The sequence below is a fragment of the Taudactylus pleione genome, unplaced genomic scaffold, assembly GCF_031769625.1.
Source record: "Taudactylus pleione unplaced genomic scaffold, aTauple2 ptg000464l, whole genome shotgun sequence".
NCBI classification, from domain to species: domain Eukaryota; kingdom Metazoa; phylum Chordata; class Amphibia; order Anura; family Myobatrachidae; genus Taudactylus; species Taudactylus pleione.
Genome location: NW_028284866.1, coordinates 890,286 through 915,381, shown reverse-complemented (window position 1 = coordinate 915,381; position 25,096 = coordinate 890,286). Strand labels below are relative to the sequence as shown.

At 44.2% G+C, this 25,096-nt stretch overlaps 1 protein-coding gene across 3 annotated transcripts in view; it reads left to right on the top strand.

The window, feature by feature from the left end:
• SEMA4G (semaphorin 4G) overlaps positions 1 to 25,096 on the top strand; it is a 269,472-nt gene that overhangs the window by 40,188 nt on the left and 204,188 nt on the right. For all 3 annotated transcript variants that reach the window (XM_088448694.1, XM_088448696.1, XM_088448695.1), the window contains exon 2: positions 18,425 to 18,621. In XM_088448694.1, the coding sequence (XP_088304820.1) occupies positions 18,504 to 18,621 (118 nt within the window). In that variant the 5' untranslated portion in view covers positions 18,425 to 18,503. The remainder of the gene's footprint in view (positions 1 to 18,424; positions 18,622 to 25,096) is intronic.

Below are 25,096 nucleotides of genomic sequence, written 5' to 3'. Positions count from 1 at the left end.
CAATATCTTGGAACTCCGTGCGGTCTTCAATGCTCTCCAGCAGGCACATCGGTTTCTCCAGGGTCACCCGGTACAGGTCCAGTCGGACAACGCTACCACCGTGGCCTACATAAACAGGCAAGGAGGAACCCGAAGCCGGGCGGCTCTCGTAGAGGTGTCTCGGATCCTGGTTTGGGCGGAGCGCAATCTTCCGGCCATATCAGCGGTCTTCATCCCGGGAGTGCTCAATTGGGAGGCGGACTTTCTAAGTCGCCAGGACGTTCATCCGGGGGAATGGTCCCTGCACCCGGACGTTTTTCAACTACTGGTGGACAGGTGGGGTCTTCCAGAGATCGACCTCATGGCGTTCCGGCGCAACAACAAGTTGCCGGTGTACGGGTCTCGCACAAGAGACGAAGGGGCGTCTCCGATGGATGCTCTGTCCATCCGGTGGACGTTCCGGTTCGCATACCTGTTCCCTCCGGTCTCCCTTCTTCCACGGGTAATCCGGAAATTCAAACAGGAAGGAGGGACGCTCCTGTTGATAGCTCCCGCGTGGCCCAGACGGCACTGGTTCTCAGACCTTCAGGGTTTGCCCGTGGACAGTCCTCTGCGGTTGCCGCTACGACCGGACCTCCTGTCTCAGGGTCCTTGTCGTCACCCGGACCTGACTCGGCTGTCTTTGACGGCGTGGCTGTTGAGACGGCCATGCTGAGGTCCCGGGGGTTTTCCAGCTCTGTGGTGCGTACCATGTTGCGAGCTCGGAAACCGTCTTCCGCGAGGATATACCATCGCGTGTGGCATACGTTCTTCCAGTGGTGTCGACCGAGAGGTTATGCACCGCGGGAGTTTCGTCTGTCTCGGATTCTCACCTTCCTGCAAGCGGGACTAGATCATGGGCTTCGCCTTGCTTCTTTGAAGGTACAGGTTTCGGCCCTGTCTGTCTGGTTTCACCGTAGGATTGCTACAATCCCGGATGTGCGCACCTTTATGCAAGGTGTTGTCCGCATTCAGCCGCCCTTTGTTCCATCTGTGGCGCCTTGGGATTTGGCTGTGGTCCTGAGGGCTCTCCAAGGACCGCCGTTTGAACCACTGGGATCAGTGGATCTTAAATGGCTAACAGCTAAGACTGTTTTCCTTCTGGCTATTGCTTCGGCCAGACGTGTTTCTGAGTTAGGGGCTCTTTCTTGTAGACCCCCTTTCTTGGTTTTTCATGGGAACAGGGCAGTACTCCGCACTCGGCCCGAGTTTCTTCCCAAAGTTGTTTCCCAGTTTCATGTTAACGAGGAAATCGTTGTTCCGGCCTTTAACTCACCGGGTCTTTCCGTGGGTGAGGCCTCTTTGGATGTTGTGCGGGCCTTAAGGACTTATGTTGACCGCACTTCTTCGTTTAGGAAGTCGGACGCTTTGTTTGTCCTCTATGGCTTCCGTTGGCCTGCTTCAAAGCAAACTTTGGCAGCCTGGATCCGTATGGCTATTTCTGAAGCTTATCTTCATGAAGGCCTACCGGTTCCTCCTTCTCTGAAGGCTCATTCCACTAGGTGTGTGGGTCCTTCGTGGGCAGCTCGACGTGGTGCCTCTGCAGTCCAGATCTGCAAGGCTGCTACGTGGTCCTCTGTTCATACCTTCGTGAGGTATTACAGGTTTGACACCTTCGCCTCTCAGGATGCTTCCTTCGGGCGGCGGATTCTCCTTTCTGCACAGGAGCGTCCCCACCCTTAAAGGATACTGCTTTGGGACATCCCCAAGGTATCCTGTGGATACCCTATGGACCCTGAAGTAGAAAATATGCGATATGGTAAGAACTTCTTATCTCTATTTCTACGAAGTCCATAGGGTTCCACAGGACTCCCGCCCTGTCGCACCTGTGCTGCAGATGGGCTTTGCTCTGGTCACCGGTTTTCCGTCTCCCTCTGGTGAGAATGTGATTCTTGTATGTGTCCAGATCTTTGTTCTCTCTCTTCCTTCTCCTCCTCCGGCCTATGGCTTGGTAACTAACCTGAGGTGCCTTGGCTCGGGGGCGGGGTATAGGAGGGGGACCTAGTGCATCCTGGGAGGCTGAAAGCTTAACTCTTTGGTGCCCTGCGACTGACACACCTATACCCCAAGGTATCCTGTGGAACCCTATGGACTTCGTAGAAATAGAGATAACAAGGGTAAGTTCTTACCATATCTCATATTTTATTGGCTGTCGCCTATCATGTGTTTTGGATAGCCAATATAATAAATCCGAATTTGCGGTAAAGTGGCGATAAGAACCGAGTAAATCCGAGTAAAACCGAACCCGCTCACCCCTAATATATATTCATTTGGGATCATTAGTATAATTTCCCTGCATTGGTTAAAAGGCACAATGACTGACTAACTGCTTTGTGTCTCGTTTTACATTTGGCTGTAAGTCAATCTTATGACACGCCTCTCAGATGTAGTAGTACACGCCCACTTTAACGTGCGCTCATAGATGCTGCTTTCACAATCTCCCTAAACTGCTTTTTCAAAAGTAGGCAAGTATGCAGTCAGTCGCTGCTAAGGGGTTGGCAACATATGAAAGAGTTTGATAGACTCCTCCTTTGATATGTGGATGCACTGTCATGTACAGGATCAATTATGGGTGTGCTAGGGCATGTAGGGCTCTCCTGGCCATAAACGGAAAATGTGTGTTTTTATTATGCAGCGCAAGGTAATATTGTCTGGCGATCACCAGAAAATATATGCTAATGGAGCATACATGTGGTCAGATTTGTCAGATGTGTCAGGAGAACGATTGAACAATTTGAAGAACGATTTGAACTATTAACGATTTTTGACTGCATTAAAATTACAGAAATCGTCCAAAAATGACCGCAAACACATCCGATGTCAGATATCGTTATCTGACCATCGGGAACGCGCATTGTTCAAACATGTAACATTTTCCTTCAGATATGAACGATTTAACGATTTTTAAAATCGTTATCGTTCAGATCTGAAGAAAAATCTGACCGTGTGTATGCACCATAAGGGACACCTTAATTAGTTATTTTCTAGAGTAGACTATACATATAAAATTGGCAGCTGCTCAATCAATCTGGCAGTACTTTTCAGGTGCATGAAAGGGAGGGGTCATACCAAGTAGAAAAAAGGGGGGTTTTAACCCCCTATTGTTCCTCAGCACACTGACGTGGGGTTCATGTCTGGGGCGCAAGGCACCCCAAAAAAGTCCAGCCCAGGACCCCCCCTTGGCATCACGCGAAAAATGGAAAAAGGGTGACAGTGCAGTGTAAATTATAGATGTGTGCCTTGCGCCCCAGACGTGAACCCCTTAGTGTTAGGGACTGCTAGTGATAGAGAAGCCTTGACGTGGCCTAGCAGCTTCCCATGTATTTGCAAATGCATGCAACTAATATCTCTGAATTTCTATAACCATATAGTCTTCATATATTGTTGCAAGTATAATTCAGTGTGCTGAGGAACAATAGGGGGTTAACCCCCCCCCACACCTTTTTTCTATACATATAAAGCATTCTAATCCTATTCTCATAAGGCTAGATTTGCCTTTTCAATACTTTTTTTTCTTAATACAACTTGTATAATCAGGTAATTACAGTTGCATTGAAATGGGCAATTACTTGTGGGAAAGTGTCATGTATTGAAGTTACGGTTGGAGTATAGCAGTGCGTGTGTGGTATATTAATAAGTAATATGATAGTGAAATGCTGGAGAGCTTTTTTTGTCCATCGCAGTATGCTAAATAAATGCCATTTTATAGAAAGATTACTGCACTGTGCAGACGCCAGCTGACCCGACTTGTACAGCTGAGGAGAAATGTGGGCTGTGCTGAATACAGTGCTTATATAATCTCCAGCTGCACTAAAATCTATGAATGAGACTGATTTTTAAATACAGCGAAAAAAAAAATGTTTTGCAATTTATTATAAATCTTTTGAAAAGTATGCTCCATTTTCTTTGTGCTTTTTCCCAATGAGTCAGTTTTCTTCTGAACCTTCTAAAGGAGCGACTGTATACTGTTATAGAAGTTTAGTAAAATGGGAATCAGCATTAAAACAGTTTAATAACTGGCAATGTGTGAGGAGCTGCTGCAATACAAGCTTTAGCCGCAGTGGATTTATACACCTGCACATTATTTTTCTCTTGCCACTGTGTTCATTTGGCTAAAGGTCAGATTATTTAGTACCAAGTGACCTCACCTCTGCAAAGGCCCTCGGTTATACCAATCACAGCTGGAATTTAATATCTCTACCGGGACATCAGAGGGTCTTGTTTTGTTTGCCTGTTTTATCGACTTACAGGAGGCTTCACCCCTCATGATTCTGTTTTCTCCCACCCTTTTCAGTGTTCCTCATGACCTGCACACCAGGAATAATAAGTGGCTAGGCCGCTCATAGTGTGTCTACGTACAGTAACTACCTCAGCTAAGTGATTGTGTTTCTGGGAGCAACCAGCACGGTAACATTCTGCTCATGCCTCAGCTGGGGCCACACTGGGGTAGAGCTCTGGTGTGACACTGTATGACACAGCACAGAGATCACAAAGCCAGAGACTGACATTCTGACCCAAGTAGTCTCTGTGGCTAATACTCGTCGCTATGAGTTGTTAGCCAGCCATCTCAGTCACCTGATGACAGAATGGCAGATTTTTGTCATGGAGCAACAAATGACAGACTCATCATGGTCCCTGTTCTGGAAATGATTACACAGCATTGCATTGAATCATCCCTGAAGATTCCCCTGCAGGTTGAACTACCGCCAGCATCATTCCTAACAGTGCGGATTGAAGTGGGACAGGTCATCTTCCTGATGACTGGACAGGCTTTTGCCTGAACCACACCACTTCATTAGAAGGATGATCCTTTGAAAGATAACAAGTCGTTTCACCGAATAGGGAACGGAACTCTCCAACTACAATAGGCCTTTGACACCTTGAAATGTCTCTTCACCTCTGTGCCCATACTCCGTTATCCCCGTCACAATCTGACTGTGCTCACCCAGACTGGCAACAAATAGGTCCTTCACCACAGTCTTACTCTTTTTGAAAGAGGTTTGGCTCCACGAGGTTATCTATGACATGGGAGAGTTTTTAGAAGTGAGTTTTAAAAGTGATGTTGCCCATAGCAACCAGATTCTAGCTATTATCTTCTAGCAGGTGCTAGTTAAATGTTAAGTAGAATCTGATTGGTTTCTATGGGCAACATCACTTTTAAAACTCACTTCTAAAAACTCTCACTTTAGTAAATTTACCCCCAAAAGTTACTGGCCATCATCATGGCCCTTGCTGAGTGGAGGCGCCTTCGGGAAGGAGACAATCTCCCCTCTCTACCCTCATGAACTACAAGAATCTGCAGTATATTCATAGGGTGAAGAGGTTGAACTTGTACAGGATCCAAGTCAACGTCGCAGCACTGACAAAGATGCCTGAGGCAGCCAAAGGCACAAGAATCGTTCCTCCCGATTGCCAGCTGGAGGTCCTGCAATGGGAACATTAAATCACATTGGGCAGGTATTCTCTGCATCAGGAAATCAATCTATTTGGTTCTCTGGTAATTCTGAAGGCTGACTATATAAGAAAAAACATCTATATATAGTAACACATTTGCTCTTAGTTTACGTTCTTGCAATATCAAGGGAAAAAAATACTTTCTTGGCCATAGAAGTAGCGAAAGATGGTATTTTCTGAAAATGTAATATCTGCTGGCAAAAACGAGGTGTAATTTGTGTGAGTACTGCAAGCAAACATAGGACCTCATTCAGAGTTGGTCGTAAGCGGCCGCTCGGTCGTACGCATCCGATGTTTCCAAACCACGCATGCGTACGGTTAGTTGTGCGCATGTGCGTACGAGACCTTGCGATCCAAAATGCTGTCGATCGTATGGGCTTACGAGCAGGAAGTGGCTTCCGGGAGTTGATTGACATGAAAGGTCGTTTGTGGGTGTTGACAGGGTTGGTGGTCTGAAAACGCAGGCGTTCCTCACCGTTTTCAGGGCGTTTCAGGGGTGTACATAAATTACCTGCTACGACCGACATAGAAGGCCGGAAGTAGTAAAACGTCACTCTGCGAGCAGGTTAGAGGCCTGGCCGATCGTACAGCTTGAGGTTGGGTATGTGCTCTCTCAAGCCCCAGAGTACAATCAATACTATCGAATGTGACTGATGTTATGTTTGATGTTTCTATTTTGTGCCATACAATGCAAGCAGCTAATAATCGTTTGTTGTTGCTAATAACACTGCTAATTGGCTTGTAATTGATTCAGTTACGTTTGCATTAGAGATGAATAAGAATAAATATATTTCATGGGGATGGCTTATTCTATGCGTTTTTTTTGTTAAGTTTTGGTGTAATTTGCACACAACACAAGCGGCCGCAACCATCAGAAGTAAATTAACATACAGCGACTGACAACGACTGACTACTATCGACTCGATCACTAGCTGCTATCACTCGTTAGCTAGAGGAGGTGCTTTGTTCATGTATGGGCGTCACTTTGGTTGTGATCGCCTGGTCGTGCGATTGTTTTTTTTTTTTCTGATTCTCGATTGTTAGGCGTACGACCGAGCCGCCGTGTACGACCGAGCCGCCGCTTACGACCGACTCTGAATGAGGTCCATAGTGTTGTTGGAATGTGAGGAGTGCATACATTGAGAAATGGGCTCAGCACAGGACAGAGAACATCCGCAGCAGCAAACGGGCTAATTCACCAGGTAGCAATGACATAACTGAGTCAGGTAAACTCTTGAGCTAGGAGCCACGGTGTGTAGGTGATGGGCACATATTTATACTGAGCACATTTACCAATAATGATTGCAGATCTTTGTTGGTGTTTGCTGTTCATTCACAGCTGGCATTCTTCTTCAGTTTACATTTTCAGTTGTCTAATGATCAATTTACATTTCACTGTCTTTAATGAGCATTTCTAATAATGAAGAGCTTACAGAGTAGGCTAGTGCATTTCATTGCAAACTTGCATTTCTTTGTACTAAATGTCTCTAAATGTTATTTTTTCTTCAATCCCAGTCTGCTCAATAAAACATACATTATTCATATTCTGTTTTGCTCTACGCTTGTTTTTATTGTGCTTCATGTATGCACAAAATAGACGTAACAAGGTTACTGTAATTGGCACATAAAAATGTATCTCATGGTGCATAAAATGCTGTGAAGGGGGTATCATTTAGCTCAGTGCAGGGCTGTAACTACTGGTACTGTCGCATAGGGCTCTGAGGGCGCCTCCGTAGCAGCACAATGGCCCCTGCCAGGACTATAATAGGGCCCTGTGCTGGCCCTGCCCCTCTGAGCGTGACATCATGTCACACAAAAGGGGTGGAGTCTGCAGCATGGGTAATTGCAGTGCTGACTTGTCAGCTGCACAGACTGCAGCGTGCCCGCCTGGGGCATCCACAGGACTCTCCAGACGGCACTGCACAAGCGATCCTGGCTGCATGGTGTCGTTCCAGGCACCCTCCTAGCCAGATGAAAGAGCTGTGGGGTGGTGACGGTACCCTTGCGCTCTGTGTGGTGGCAATAGTCGCAAACCCCTAGTTATGGCCCTGGCCCCTGCGTCTGGCTAGCAGGTTGCCTGGAGCCAGTATTACTGCTGCAGTGCTACTTGGAGCGTCTTTTTGATGTTCCAAACATGCACTCTGCCATCTGTACAGCTCTCGGGCAGTGCTGTCTTTCCAGGACTAGTGGCCTCGCCTGCTCAGCACAACGCCATGCGTTCAGGGGGCAGAGTCTCACTGCCCACGTGTTACTGCAGTGGCTCAGTGGTTCTCAACCAAACTGGTCATGTTTTGAGGATTTTAGTCTGTGGAAGCAGGTGGAATAATTACTGACCCAATAAAATAGATTAACTCACTACTTTATGATTAAAGACATCCACAAAACATAAATTGTTGGTGGAACTTGAGGACTGGAGTTGAGAACCCCTGATTTAGCTGATGATTGTACAATGGACTTCATGAGTCGCATGGTCGTCTATAGGTTAATACATAGCATATGAAATATAAAACCACACACCTCGCCATCAAAAACCTTTTTGACATTTTAGTAGCAAAGATAGCTGAGAACCTGATTATGGTCTGTAGGAAACCCGTCTAGAATGCAGATGAGCCAAACTGCACATATTTCAACCAACGGTGGTTTCTAAAATCTGTTCCAGTTATTAATATTTTTCTGTTACATTACACATTTAAATGAAATACTGTTTTATTCCAGTTGCAATTTCTGCTATACAGTTTAATAGTCTATAATAAGGACATTTTCTGGACCTATTAAGTAGGTATGTGTTCAGCTTTTTAAGGATTTCTTGCTGCATCCTGTATACAACATTTTCTTCATGCCGCACAAGGCTCATCCAGCAATAGATTTTAGTCTGTGAGGTAGATTGACTAAAGCTTCTAAATATGAAAGTAGTGGTGTTGTCCATAGCAACTAATCAGATTCTGTCTACTATTTCTTTTTCTTTCCAAAATATTTTTATTAAAGCTCAGAGTAACACAATAGAAAACATTTGCAGGAAGTCAGAGTAATAGAATGCAGAAATAACCAATGATGTGTTAAAAAGAAACATGATATAATGAACAAGGAGCCAACCATAGGGAGCGCCCATCCTCCATCGATATTTCAAAATCCTCAATGGTTTATGGCTGATGAATACTTCTGCCATCGATGGCAGGGAACCAGATGGTTTGCGGACATCACTAGTTGCTGTATGTCCAATGATTTTTTATTTTTATTTATCCCCTGATGTTTTCAGGGCTGTTGCACAAAGCTACTAGTCAGTCAGCCAGCCAGCAGCCCTGTACCGTCCTCGCCTCTTACTCTATGTTAAAGAGCCATGAATGGGATGTCCCGCCTCTTTCAGAGGCTGAGCTGTCATTCACAGATCAGCCCCACCCCCGGCTCTCTATGAGAAGCAGAGAATGCCGCTGCGCATGCGCAAATACAACAATGGTAAAACAATCGATGGCACCACACTTAATAGTTACCAACCATCGATGATTTGTGACACCATCTCCATCGATGGTAACCATCGATTGATGCCACACCGATGGCCATCCCTAGCCAACCAGAAGTGATTACTCCTCATCAGTGATGGGTCATCATGTAATGTCCTTTCCTCTGATGAGACCCTGGGATGTTGGCCTCATATAGAAGTGCTTGACCTTCATCTGGGTTATCAGGACCCGCTGTATATGAAGACGGGTAGAAACTTCTACACAGATAACGGCAGGATCAGAGAGAAGCTCTCCATGATTTTTCATAGTTTTGACTCAGGTCTTAGCCTAATGAGATTCACAACTAATTTCCCTGACTTATTTCTCCATCTGTGGAATTTATGTTTTTAATAGTTATAGTGTTTGTGATCCTGTTCAGTAAGGAAAGTATCATAAATTTGTTTATGTGAAGATAATCAGTTTTGTGTACCAGGGTGTCGAAACATTTATAAATGCGGTAAGCCGTAATAAGAGCAGTACTAAGTTCCTTTAAGCATAGTTGTGAACAGCTTATGTTTAAAATCGGTTGCTCTGGAAACGCCCCAAAATAGTGGTGGGTTAACAAAATGTTCCAAATTGTCATCAACTTATTTTGTACCAGGTGTATTTGAGGTGGATTGTGAAATTCCCTGAGTGACAGAGAGAACCCATTATTGACAATATTTAGAAAAATGTTGCGGCAAGGCTAATTGAAGCATCAAGAGTAGTGGGTATGGTCAGAAATTATATATTTTATGGACGTGTGAGTGGCCTAAGGCTTAATCTCTTTGTAGAGGATGAAGAATTTTCCATTGGTCAACTAAGTCAAGATGTGTGCAGAAGGAAGACATGGTATCACAGAGTGTAGGGTCTGTGGGTACTAACCTGTGAACTGTCCATGGATCATCGACCATGTTGAAAACTCCACCAACGTTGAGATTTTGGCCTCCCCAATCAAGATCTTTTTAGAGCAACACTGTAAAGAAAGACAGGTTAAGCAAGTTCAGGGCATACAAGTGAATCAAAGTGTAGTCTAACTTATCTATGGTAATGTCAAGTAGTGTAAATCGCCCATCTGGATCTAAATATTTCCTACGAATAGAGTACACTAGATTCTTGAATGGTAATCCCAAGTATTTTATTGGCATAAGGGCTGAAGATACATTCTCCAATCCAGGAGTCGTGGAGAACATTCTTCTCATTAGCGGTCTAGTGGGTTTACCGACTCCGGAATGACCAACACCCATAGGTTATTCCTCTTGCTGTGATTTTCCAGGTCATCGAGTTTGTCAGTGACTACGGGCAGCAAAATTAAAGGATGATATGGACCAGTCAGTAAAGGTAATTTCAGAGTCCCACTAAAGAAGCCAGTAGAGAGAGGTAGGACAGCAGCTAGAAGGCCCCAAAAATGCAGACAGCAGACTGTAGGTGATAGACAAATGGTTAACATGTGGTGAGATGGAGCAGTCGACAGAATTGCTATAGGAAACGTCACCATGTTTAATTTTTAGAAGCTTTAATAAATCTACACCTATGATTGGAACTAGCTAGGTCTACCGTGCTTTCATCCCTAAGCAGCAGTTTAACATGTGATGAGGGAGGTGCTTATCTAACAGCAGACGAAGTGACTGACCACTGCACAGGCTAGCTTTGCAGGAATGCACACTGCAGATATATACACACAGTGGAGCCATTGATGTGACAGTATCTCAAGTTACTGCAGTCTCAGATTTTTATCAGACGCTATTAGTTTGCTCACCTAAATATGTGATTTCTGTTATGAAGTAAGGTAGTAAAATGTCAGGTTATTATTGAACAATGTATTTTACCTGTGTATCTAATAAAATAATTTGAGGGTTTGGTGGCCTCTTTTTAAAAATTAAATTTCTCCTTCATCCACTAGGGGACACTGGAGTCTCAGTACAGTGGGGTATAGATGTGGGATAACCGGGAGCTGGCACTTTAATAAATTTGATTAGTAGCTAGCTCCTCCCCCTCTATACCCCCCCCTACAGGTTAGTCTTAATTTTGTGCCAAGGGAGCTGGTCACATACAAAGAGCTCTCTGCTAAAAATCAAGGATCCTCGATCAGCAAGAGGATCAGACAGGCAGCTCACTGCCCCTGCTTGTCTGCTTCATTGGAGCTGCCAGGGAGACCTCACCGCTGCTGCTTGCGGCGTGCGCTGGGGTCTTCAGCTACAGAGACCACTATCTCTGTGGGGTACCCAGATGCGCTGCATGCGGCGCTCATCACGGTCCCCCATTGGCTCAGCCCGCCGCCGGCAGCATTTGGCAGCAAGAAGTTTAGTGACTCCTGGCACCCTGAGTAGCAGGGTGGCCAGGATAAAATGACAGGTGGGCATTAAAAAGCAGCAAGGGCACAGTTCTGCTCCTGCCTCCCAGCTGCCCCAGCACTCCCAGAAGGAGGTGTTTACACAGCGATTACAGCACATTATATTGTGTTACACAGCGCTGGTCTCTGCATCAGTGCTGATTGGGCTGGGTTAATAGCATAATCTCCCTCTGTGTCCTTAATCTCTTCTTTCTAAACAGTCTCTCTGTGTGTGTTTGTGTGTATCACTACCTTTTCTCTGTGTGTGTGTGAACAGTGAATTGGTAACATGACTTCAAAGGGGTCTAAGGCTGCACAAAAAGCTTTCTCCTGTAAGAATTGTGCAGAGAAGTTTACACAGGGACTATCATCCAGTTCCCTGTTGTGTGAGAACTGTGTTTCAGAAACACAGACTGCAGCATCCTCACAACACCCTATTTGGGCTGATCAAATTACATCACTCATGTCTCAAATGTCTGCAGAGCTGGAAGCTTCTCGCAGGGAGAGAGAGGTCGAAAGATCTCAGAGGTCTGCCTTTTCTGAACCAGACTGGGCGGTCTTTAGCCAGGTCTGTAGAAGGGCTCACAAGGGTTGTGTCAGCCCAGGACCTCCCGTGGCATCGTCCTCTAGTGTCCCTGCTAGGAGACTAATACCGAATCCCCTTATGTGGGATGATCCAGAAGAGGACGACATGCCTGATACAGAGGAAGGGGTAGTACAGGACCCCATAGAGGAATAGGCGGCAGAGGAAGCGGAGCCTGTGTCTCAGGGCGTAGAGGCGCTGATTGCAGCTATACGCCAGGTGTTACATGTTGAGGACATGGACCCTGTGGAAGTTAGGACGTCTATGTTTAATAAGAAACAAAGACTAGCAACCTCCTTTCCAGTGTCTGAGGAATTGGACGAGATCCTTACCTCAGCGTGGAAACACCCAGATAAAAAGTTTCAGATCTCACGTAAACTTTTATTCTACTATCCCTTTCCTGCAGAGAGCAGGAAATTATGTGAAACACTTCCTTCAGTGGACCCTTCAGTGTCACGTCTGATGAAAAAGACTGTGCTCCCTGTTCCAGTTTCTTTAAAGGAGTCTTCTGACAGGAAGTTAGAAACTACCTTGAAGTCTATGTACACTGTAGTGGGGGTGTCCCTACAACCCGCATTAGTCAGCTGTTGGGTCAAAAAGGCGGTGGAAGCATAGGCTACGCAGCTTGCTGAGGGCCTTAAGACTGGTGTTCGGGCGGAGGATCTGGTTCCTCTAGTGGAACAGATTGCAGAGTCTGCTTCTTTTCTTGGAGAGGCTTCAAAAGATATTTGCAGTCTTTCCTCTAGATCCTCGGCTTTGGCTGCCTCAGCCCACAGAGACCTGTGGCTGAGACAATGGCAGGCGGATATGGAATCTAAGAGAGCCGTGGAAGCACTTCCATTCACAGGGGAAGCTCTTTGGAACGGAAATGGATAAGTGGATATCTCAAGCCACAGGTGGTAAGTCCACTTATCTCCCATCTGCTCCTCCTCCTCCTCCTCCTCCTAGGAAACCCTTTGCTGGACCATCCTTTCGGTTCTTTCGTATCCCAGGAAGATTCAGGGGGCATGGCAGAGGAGCTCCCGCTATCTCCCGTGGTTCCAGAGGCAGGAATAGAGCCACTGCATCCTCCTCCCAACAGGATAAGTCTTCAGTTAAGGCTCCGGCATGACGCGCTCCCTTCTCTCCTGGGGACCCCAGGGTGGGAGCTCGCCTTCACAATTTCAATGAAGTTTGGATCAAGTCTTGCCAGGACGTGTGGGTCCGGGACATCATTTTTCAGGGGTTGAAGTTGGATTTTCAGATCCAACCTCCTCGTTTTTTCACAACCGGTTTGACGGCATCAACGGACAAACGGTTGTAATACAGAAAGCAATAGAAAGGCTACTGTCTTCTCGAGTACTAGTGCATGTCCCTATCCATCAGCAGGGTCAAGGCTTTTATTCTAGCTTGTTTGTAGTTCCCAAGCCAGACTGCTCAGTGAGACCCATTCTGAACTTGCAACATCTCAATCCTTATTTGCGGACCTTTAAGTTCAGAATGGAGTCTCTGCAGTCTGCCATTGCAGGGCTCGAGAGGGACGAGTTTCTCGTATCCTTGGACATAAAGGATGCCTATCTCCACATTCCCATTTGGCCTCCTCATCAGGCATTTCTTCGGTTCGCAGTGCGGGCCCCTCATTTTCAATTTCAGGCCTTACCTTTCGGTCTTTCATCAGCACCAAGAGTGTTCATGAAAGTCATGGCAGTAATGATGGCCCTTCTTCGTATCGTCCCGTACTTGGACGACCTGCTTCTCAAGGCTCCGTCAGTGACTCAATTACTGCAGGACATCCGGGTAACACAGAGTCTTCTGTTACAACACGGATGGATCCTGAATTACCAAAAATCTCATCTACAGCCTACTCAGTATCTGCCTTTCCTAGGGATGATTTTGTACACGGTGGAGCAGAAGGTATTTCTTCTGCAGGAAAAGGTCACCTCCATCCAACACATGGTGCGATTAATACCTGTGTATTCGTGTGGAATTAAAATTTTTATCATGGAAAGTGGTTCTCCTTTTGGCACTTGCCTCTGCTAGGCGTGTGTCGGAGCTAGGGGCGCTTTCTTGTCGTCCGCCTAACCTCATTTTTCATGAAGATAGGACTGAGCTACGCACGCAGTTATCTTTTTTGCCTAAGGTAGTGTCTGCGTTTCACATCAACCAACCGATCGTGGTTTCGGTGTTTAAAGAGGATTCTTCGGCTTTCAGATCCCTAGATGTTGTCCGGGCTCTTCGGATTTATGTTGATAGGACTGCATCCCTCCGAAAGTTGAATACGCTGTTTGTTCGATATGATATGGCACGTCCGGGCTGGCCGGCTTCTAAGGCAACTATTTCTAGATAGGCTTGTCTGATTGTCAGAAGAATCCATCTGGCTGCATCAAAACAACCTCCTACTTCAATCACAACGCATTCTACGTGCTCGGTGGGTCCTTCGTGGGCGGCTGCCCGCGGAGTTTTCCTGACTGAGCTTTGTCGGGCGGCCACTTGGTTAGGCCGGCATACTTTTGCAAAGTTTTACCGTTTTGACACGTTTGCGGCATCTGCTTCACAGTATGGCCGTGCTGGTTTGCAGGGTTCTCAGCGCTCTCCCGCCCGGGATGTGAGCTCTGGGATGTCCCAACTGTACTGAGACTCCAGTGTCCCCTAGTGGATGAAGGAGAAAACAGGATTTTGGTACATACCATTAAATACCTTTCTCCGATTCCACAGGGGACACTGGACGCCCACCCGACGCTGTTCCACCTGCATTGGTTATTGTTCTTCCTAGTTTGGAAAGTCATTTTTCTTCAAGGTCTGCTTGATTTGTTTGCATATTTGCTTGTTTGTTCATGTATGTACTAGCTTCTATTATTCAATTTTCCAGCTCTCCTTGGGCACAGTTTCTTAAGACTGACCTGTAGAGGGGAAGGAGCTAGCTACTATTCAGATTTATTAAAGTGCCAGCTCCCGGTTATCCCACATCTATACCCCACTGTACTGAGACTCCAGTGTCCCCTGTGGAATCGGAGAAAGGGATTTAATGGGAAGTACCAAAATCCTGTTTTTCCCTTCATGTGAGCTGCTGTTTACATTTACTGTGTAGTTGTGAGTTTCTCTTTTGTGACAGTGGGGTCTATTCATTATCCCTTAATTTCTACAAAAGTAGCTTAAAATTAAAATTTTTACTTACTTTTATAGATATCAAGAATTGGGCCATTCATTACAAAGGTAATACATATCTCCTCCCAGGGGCGTCTTTAGAGATGAGGGGGCCCGTGTGCATTCCCCGTCCGGAGCCCCCTCCTCTCTTCCCGGCGGCCGGCAGCTGACTATCACGGGTGGCCAGCCACTGGAGCATTAGTAGACTATGGGCACTATACTGTGCCCAGAGTCTACTGCGCATGCGCAAAACGCAGCGGCGGCGGGCATTTTTCTGCATTTTTGTACAGCGCCGACACCCGAAACAGGACCTCAGAGAGATAAATTTTAAGTAATATTGGTGCAGGGTGTGTGGTGCGGGCCCCCCCTGGACCCAGGGGCCTGTCTCCTCCTTACCTTTGAGTCCCATTCTAAATTCCTCATGCGCCCAAAATACTACATTTTCGGAGCTTGACAGCAGGTGCCTACGCCATAAATGGCATTGGTTCCCAGATACCCCACTGCTTCCAGTAGCCTGGAGGCTTCAGAAAATCGTCTGCCGGCAAGAGAGGGCAAGTCTCTTGAACAGACTCAGCAGTGCTATGATTCACTGCTACAAAAGTAGCAACGATAGGGATCGTGGGGACAGCTGATCTTCAGTTTAGCTGTCTCCGCAGAGGATTGGCTGTGCTCAATGACTAGAGCCCAAAGGCTCATGGCACAGCCTATGGCTATTACGGCAGGAAAGGGATTGGGGGGTTCTTGTGTAGCAAGACGTGTCTTTCATGTATGCCATAAGCCACATGTCGTGCACAGGAAAAGCTAACGAGAGGTTTATGCTACTGAATCCATGCCAAGTGATTAGTTTTTTTTGTTTTTTTTTGTGGTAAAAAAATAGTTGGGAGCCTGATTATCTCAGTGATCATGTGTATGTGGTGGTATATTCCTGTGGGGAATACTATATCAAAATTGCATTTAGTCTGTCATCCAAACTTAAGGTATCTATTTGCATATTTATCTGTCCTCTCTACTATATATGTGAAAAAGCCGTTTAATGCTCAATAAAGTTTTTTTTTCCCAGCAAAGGAAAGACACTACGAGTGTGATCATTTTACTGGGTGTCTTTCACCCTTATACTATGAACTTCTTGGTGTGCCCTATGTACCGCCCTCGCCTACTTACTGCTAATAATTGGCCATTTCCAACTGCCTGGCTTACTTCCTAACCCATTGGCTTAATCTCCTGTTTGTAGCCACATTGTTAGATAGAACACCCAAGCCACACACAGAATGTAAACATGAAGTGAGATATAAATGAGAGAGAGTCCTTTACAGTGCAGGAACTGACCATAGAACATAGTCATCTGTCACAGCTGGGACGTTTTGCTGGGTGCTTCTACTTTCCAAAAGCACTTTTGGAAATTTGAGCTGAGAATACATTTTGTGGAATAGTGAATGCATTAGATAGAACAGGGGCTTCAGCTGTCTAGAATCCCACCAGTATGATTTTGCTGTCTACAACATGTAGTTCATCCATACAGGTGTCACAGTGCACTGCGGTCCCAGTAGAAAGTCTTTTCTCAAGACTCTGCAGGAAGCTGTAGGTTTAGTATTCGGCAATCAAACTTTCACCTCTGGTAAAGGACAAGTTCTGTGTATTCTTCGTTAAGAAGAAAGTATTGAACAGTGATGAGCTAACTTGCATTAATGTGGCATACAAAGGTTACCTAACAATGTAAGTCTCTCTCTCCACATAAATGACAATTGGCCTAAAATCACTAACAGGGGTATTCAATATGGGAGCGAAAATATAGTTTTTGCGTTAATATCGGAGGTATGACGTAATTATCGTAGGTTTTACTTTTACACCGTATTCAATTTCAAAGACTTATCGCTCTTTTGAAAAGTCTTTGATAAAAAACAGGGATAACTTTTCACCATTGAATAGGTGTCGAAAAAAAGTGCAGCTTTGGGGTTTAAGGGTGCAGGCTTAAAAAAATAGCCTGCACCCCTGGGAATGACATTTAAAAAAGAACTGTCAAAAAAAGTAAAAAAAAAAATAGGGACACCCCAAAAAATTATTTTAAAAATTGGGGTGAAAAAAAAAATGGGAAAAAATTGTATAACAATAGGGAAATAGGTTCAGGGCTATTCTGCAAGTATGCGGCAGGTGTTTTGAAGAATAGAATTATAGCGGCAGGTGCACAAATGCAGAATTTTTTCAAATTTACTTTAGGGACTTAAAAATATGCTAGTACCCATTTTCATGTACCCCAAATTTGATGGGACCACTTAAAAAAACGAAAAAAATAACCCAAGTGCTCTTCTGCAACACTTCTTCAATGTCGGGAAAAAAACACCTGCTGCGGCTATTTAAATCCCCGACTTTCAATTAAAGGCTAAAACGGGGGTACCCATAGTGATCCCCCATGTTTTTAAGGAAAAATTCGTAACTTTACGCAAATCCAACTTCGGAGTTTCCCGTTTTCGGGAATTTTATATTGAATACGGGGATAAGCGGGAGCGCGCCCGATACTTTAACGCAGGTAAAAACTCCGATATGAAACTGTCGAAGTTAACGTTTCATATTGAATACCCCTCAATGTCTCATCTGAATATATAGGATTTAAGCCGTCTAGTAACATCCTTATATTAGCTGTCTGAGGCTCCTGAGAGCCGGTCTACAAACCACTTGTTTATTATTATTATTACCTTTTATTTACAAGGTGCCCCAAGGTTTTCGCAGTTCTGTTCACAGTGGATGTATATAGGGGTCTATTTACTAAGCATTGGATGGAGATAAAGTGAACAAAGATAAAGGGGTCTTTGTATTAACCCTTGGAGAGAGATAAAGTACCAACCAATCAGATCCTAACTGTCACTTTACAAGCTGTTTGAAAAATGGCAGGAACTGATTGGTTGGTACTTTATCTCCGTCCACTTTATCTCTCTCCAAGGCTTAGTACATGGGGAAAGTACCAGCCAATCAGCTCCTAACTGCCATGTCACAGGCTGTGTTTGAAAAATGACAGGAGCTGGTTGGTTGGTACTTTATCTCAGACACCACCGGGGGGGGAGGTTAGGGTTAGGCACAACTAAGGGAGGGGGAGGGGAGGGGAGGTTTAGGGTACTTACCAGCCCCAGTCGGGATCCTGACGGTTCAGGCTTCCAGCGTCGGTATTTAGTCTGCCGACAATACATCCGACGGCATTACATACCAATTCCGTTAGGAGGAGGGGTTGTCATTAGCTTAGTCATGCAGCTCAAATACCATAGATGTAGCCATATATTCTGTGTACACATCTTTTATTTTAGAGTTTTATATTCACTATTGTATATCTGTTTGTTTATGGCAATCTTTTATACTTTAGATTTGTATTGTCGATTTTTCCTTTTATGTTCTGCAATGAAAAAAATATTTGATGTGCAGAATTCTCATGTAATCAATTTTATCTTTCAGGATGAAATTGCTGTCACCAAGTGTCTCATTTTCCAATCTCCGTAGCTGTGGACGGTGAAAACAGACTCTGTAAGAGAAGATGATGAAACCTGTGATTTGTTACTTTGTGGTATTTTGCGCAATTACTATTGGATATTCGTCAAAGAGGTCAACTGTGGATTTGGACGCGACACCCAGGATAACCGTAACCTATAACGGTAATGGCACATTTTTTTTATATTCCCTTGAGGGATGTTTAGAGAATCAGTTAGCAGTGAAATCCTGGCATTGTGTATGCTACACAGCCAGCCAGCCAATGTGCTGATTATAGATAGACCACGGTCAGTCGCATCTATCAGACACTATTGACTGGTTAATGAGCATCGGAGAGATTTTACTTGCTTGAACAGCTTTCAGTGTTTGCAGAGATTGAATTGTTACTGTGAATGGTGATGAGCGACTTTATACAGGTTTCTTAGGTAGAGAGGAGCTGTGATGCTGCTCCCATGCAAGCTGCAAATTATTTCCTGTACAATGTTGTTAATGATGTGTTAAAAGACCAAGGTCCCTGTCTCCAGGGAGACAAGTAATTATTGCAACTGACAAATCTAAAATCAGGTTACAGCTATAAGGAGTAGTCTTATTGCTGAAACCAACTGAATTTATTATTATTATTACTACTACTACTACTACTACTACTACTACTACTACTAGGAACTCCCCCCGGCTTTGCTGGCTTTGTGAATTCAGTTGCTGATAATTACTGCACCTCTCCTGTTTTCTGGATGTTAACTTCTAACTATTAATTTCAACTTTAAAACCAAAAATGTATTTAAAAGTATGTATGTGTATATATGTGTGTGTGTGTATATATATATATATATATATATATATATATATATAGTACAGTAAGGTCCATAAATATTGGGACATTGACAGAATTTTCAGATTTTGGCCTCTGTTCACCACCACAATGGCTTTGAAATGAAACAAACAAGATGTGATTTAACTGCAGACTTTCAGATTTAATTTGAGGGTAATTACATCCAAATCAGGTGAACGGTGTAGGAATTACAACGGTTTCTATATGTGCCTCCCACTTTTTAAGGGGCCAAAAGTAATGGGACAAACTAAACAATCCTAAATCTAACTTTCACTTTTTAATACTTTGTTGCAAATCCTTTGCAGGCAATTACAGCCTGAAGTCTGGAACGCATAGACATCACAGACGCTGGGTTTCATCCCTGATGATGTTATGCCAGGCCTCTACTGCAAATGTCTTCAGTTCCTGCTTGTTCTTGGGGCATTTTCCCTTCAGTTTTGTCTTCATCAAGTGAAATGCATGCTCAATCGGATTCAGGTCAGGGAATTGACTTGGCCATTGCATAACATTCCGCTTTTTAGCCTTAAAAAACTCTTTGGTTGCTTTTGCAGTATGCTTCGGGTCATTGTCCATCTGCACTGTGAAGCGCCGTCCAATGAGTTCTGAAGCATTTGACTGAATATGAGCATATAATATTGCCCGAAACACTTCAGAATTCATTCTGCTGCTTTTGTCAGCAGTCACATCATCAATAAATACAAGGGAACCAGTTCCATTGGCAGCCATACATGCCCACACCATGACACTACCACCACAATGCTTCAATGATGAGGTGGTATGTTTTGGATCATGAGCAGTTCCTTTCCTTCTCCATACTCTTCTCTTCCCATCACTCTGGTACAAGTTGATCTTTGTCTCATCTGTCCATAGGATGTTGTTCCAGAACTATAATGGCTTTTTTAGATGTTGTTTGGCAAACTCTAATCTGGTCTTCCTGGTTTTGTGGCTCACCAATGGTTTGCATCTTGTGGTGAACCCTCTATATTCACTCTTGTGAAGTCTTCTCTTGATTGTTGACTTTGACACATATACATCTACCTCCTCGAGAGTGTTCTTGATTTGGCCAACTGTTGTGAAGGGGTTTTTCTTCACCAGGGAAATAATTCTTTTGTCATCCACCACAGTTGTTTTCCGTGGTCTTCCGGGTCTTTTGGTGTTGCTGAGCTCTCCGGTGCGTTCTTTCTTTTTAAGAATGTTCCAAACAGTTGATTTGGCCACACCTAATGTTTTTGCTATCTCTCTGATGGGTTTGTTTTGATTTTTCAGCCTAATGATGGCTTGCTTCACTGATAGTGACAGCTCTTTGGATCTCATATTGAGAGTTGACAGCAACTGATTCCAAATGCAAATGTCACACCTAGAATCAACTCCGGACCTTTTACCTGCTTAATTGATAATGAAATAACGAGGGAATAGCCCACACCTGTCCATGAAATATCTTTTGAGTTGATAGTCCCATTACTTTTGGCCCATTAAAAAGTGGGAGGCACATATTGAAACTGTTGTAATTCCTACACCGTTCACCCGATTTGGATGTACTTACCCTCAAATTAAATCTGAAAGTCTGCAGTTAAAGCACATCTTGTTTGTTTCATTTCAAAACCATTGTGGTGGTGAATAGAGGCCAAAATCTGAAAATTCTGTCAATATAGCGACCTGCTTCGGACGGGAGCAATTTTGAATTTACGGCAATAGACTTTTTTATCCGAGGTCTTATAAGATCTCCATGTGGGCGACTTTAGTCGTTTTTCCTCCTGTCGTCAACATGAAAAGATTTAGGGCAGAATTTACGAAGCAGCGGCTTCTGTAAGCCGCTGCATCCCGGCAGGTTGCAGGTGAATATTTAAAACAGCACCCGGAGTCAGTGTAAAGCCCGCTATGCTTTACACTGACTCCGGGTGCCGTTTTAGTTTTGATGCAAACAGGCCATATAAAGTTGTCCATGAGAAAAACAATCTTCACTTAGGTCAGTTCCAGCCACGTTAGGAGTCTGTTCCTGAGCTTTATTGATTGTCATGCCAAAGAAGACTCTTACCGGGAATTGGACTCGTTTGAAATTAAAGAATCATTTTTCACTTAAATGAAATAGGAACAGTAAAAAAGAAAAGGAAAAACTGAAATTTTGTATAAGTTAACAAGGCTAAGGATAATACGTATTAATCTCTACATGGTATAAAATAAAGCCCATCATTGTGATACAGTATATCTAGAACGGTTTAGGCCACAAGTTCTCAAACTCTGGGCCTAATTCAGAGCCGCTCGTAAGTGGCCGCTCTTTCGCTCCGAGCGATGTTCGCACATCTGCGCATGCGTATGGGTCGTAATGCGCATGCGTCAACCAGTCAGTGCGGTCGGAAATCGTGCGCTCGCAAAGTAGCGAGTGCCTGCTAATTTGAGTGACAGGATGAGGCGTTTGTGGGTGGTAACAGGGGAAGGTGCTTGAAAACGGGGAGTGGTGATCCGAACGCAGGCGTGCCAAATGGTCAAAACGGGCGTTTTAAGGGTGTGCATAATTAACAAAGCAGCGTCATCGGCCACGTCACTTGGTTGTCTCTTAGCTTGAACTGTTCGCATGATTGCGGTAGGAAAATCCTACCACAAGCACTGCGAGCAGTTCAAACGCCAGGGGGCGTCTTTACAAAATAGAGGCGTCAACAGAACGCAAAGAGCGAGCACTCAATTTAAATAGCCGGCCCCTTTTTCTGAACGAGTGAGCGCAAATAGTGTCCGGCTCTGAATCAGGCCCTCTGTCCTCAGGACCCCAAACAGTGCACGTTTTCCAGGTCTCCTCACAGAATCACAAGTGAAATAATTAGCTCCACCTGTGGATCTTTTAAAATGTGTCAGTGAGTAATGAATTTACCTGTGCACCTGCTAAGCGACCTGTGTGGTGTCCTGAGGACCGAGTTTGAGAACCACTGGTTTAGACAACGCAAGACAAAAAAACACTTGGACGTCTGTTTTTTCATTGACTTGCTTCACTAAAAGCGTCACTGCTTGGCTCTGTTTGGTCATACATTAATGTTTCCTACACCTAAACCTTCCTTCACAAATGCTGTGTAGAATACTAAAAACTGCGTCAAAATTCGTCCAGTGGTTCTCGAGATTACCCCGAACAAACCGACAGACGCCTACCAGGGACTTTATTTTATACAATGTATAGATTATTATTATAAAATTTTTTTTACAAATAACCTATTTTTTTTTTTTATTAAAAGTTGGGTATATTAGATGTTTGCTTTTATTATTGTGACTTACAATGCGTTAACTGCTGCAACTAATTTAATTTTAATTATTCATGGTGATCTTGTCACTTCATTATTCAATAAAACACCGTGATATTACAACACAAAAGTTTAATATGGCAGTGTCCGGTCTCGGGGCTTCTAGTGTATTGCAGTGCTTTTACTATCCTTAACTAGTGTGTCTTATTTCTAATCGGGTATATTAGGATAGATTGGCCATTTAGGTTAGCTTAAGTGTTCCTTCCTAAATGACTGAATGACACACACAGGCGCGTTTATAATTATTGGTGTAAATGAAATATGTTCTATAACCTATAGCAGCCTATTAGATGTTGGCTTCATATTTTATCCCTGCAGAAACATCATCTAGACGAGAAGTTCAACCAGTATGGAAAAAGCAGGGTTCACAATCTTATGGGGGAGATTTAATTAAGCACAATGCCCCTTTAGAAGCTCATGCAGTGTGTCTATGTGCATTATTACTGGTACGAATTATGACAGATTTTTCTACATTTTATAAAAAGTATTTAAAGTGCTGTAATATCAGTAAATTAGTGTAAGGGCAAATCGCGCTAGATTCCTACAGGAGCTTGCACTTTAACTAGTCATTTTAGTGAGTCCTTCAGGTCAACACATGGTTGATTGCTCCAGGTACACTGCAAATTGTTGGCACATAAATGACTTCATTATGTTTTATCAATACTGGAGGAGGGAAGTAGGTATAGGTACATATTTTCATACGTGATAAGATTGAAAGCACAAAAGCATGCCAAGTTACACGTATGTCATCCATCATCACTGTCTGTAGAGTTGATGACTCACAGCAGAAATATGTAAGACGATTTTGTTTAAAATGTGATGAGTACAGCATGTATAAACGGTGTGTATGTATATGTGTGTGTGTGTATGTATATGTGTGTGTGTATATATATTATATATATATTATATATTTATTTACACTAGCTGAAGTACCCGGCATTGCCCGTATTTAAATCTTATAGTTATTAAGTTTTACTTTATGATGTTGTCCAAATCCATCCAGTGGAACCCCCAGGATAGGCTCCCTGGGTCATAGTTCTGCCCAGTGCACTCCGGCGTGAGGTCCGACCGGGACCCCAACCACTCCACGAGGCATCCTAGACCAATTGCCACCCATCTGTGAAGTTTTCATCCAAATCCATCCAGTGGAAGGCCCAGAATAGGCTCTCCGGGTCAAAGTTCTTCTCAGCGTACACCAAAGGGAGGTCCGACTGGGACCCTAACCCCCTAGCATGTCTTTTAGGATCCAATGTTACCTCTCTATGAAGTTTACATCCAAATTATTTGATGATGTCCAAATCTATCCAGTGGAAGGCCCAGAACAGGCTCCCTGGGTCAAAGTTTGAATTAAGATATGTTAAAACAAAGAACACCATTGTTTTTCTTATGAAATTCTGCATCTCATTGATATGTCACATGACTACCTTCCTAATTAAAAAATTAGAATGGGGGGGACATCTGTGTGGAGTTTCTCCTATTTCCCTATAACCGGCACCGGGCTGACCCAGCCATGGGGGTACCGCTATATCAGGGAAACACACAGCGTGGGATCCCCCTGCTATAACGTTAACCAGCCCCAAACTGGTCAGCCGAGGGCTGGAATCCCTTGGTATTTCCCCCAAAAACTGGAGTTTCTCCTCTCGAGGGACAGGCAGCCCTGGGCTAAAAGTGCGGGGTAATGGTAATAAAAGTAAGTAAGATTGTTCTTTATAGGAGGCCTACAAGTCCCAGCAAGCCTGCCCTGGCCACTTGTGGAACAAATAGTGCCAGCATGCCCAAACATTAAGAACTCGCTGGCACCTCTAGTCTTCCTGTAAAGAAAAAATATATAAAGAGACAAGTCACACACACTAGGCTAAATTTATTAAGCGGCAGAATTAGTGTCATTTAGAACCTGTCGGAAACTGCTGTCAATTGACAGCGGTTTTATTGTCAAATTGACAGCGTTTACTAAAGGTCAGTTTTCATGTCTAAACTGAAACCTTGCTCAATCCCCGGCGGTTTCTAAATGACAACTCGCTTTAGGGTGTTCTGTTACATAGTGGTTTCTATTAAAACCACTGTGGAATAAGTTAAACAATAGGTGAGCACTGTAGAAATATTTTAAACATTTTTAAAAATGTGTTGGGTCCCCCCAAATCAATAACCATCCCTGGACCTCTGAGCAGAGTTTAGTGATGGAAAATAGGTGGAAAAAAACAGTTGGGGTTCCCCCTATTTTCCGATAATCAGTAGCAGGCTTAACCAGCCAGGGGCTTAACGCTATAGCTAAGGGAGACACGGTATGGGGCACCCCTGCCATAACATTCACCAGCCCGAAACTGAGCCTCAAAAAGAGGGTCCCCCCTCCCGAGAAACAACCAGCACTGGGCTGAAAAGCATTCCCCATGCACAATAAATGTGTTAGCCCAGTGTCTGGTAATCTACTGCATTGATCAGACAGCTGCCTAGTCTTCCATCACATTCTAAGCTATTTGGTGCTGGATTGCAAATTTATGCTTCTTGCAGTAGGGAAATTGTTGGGGT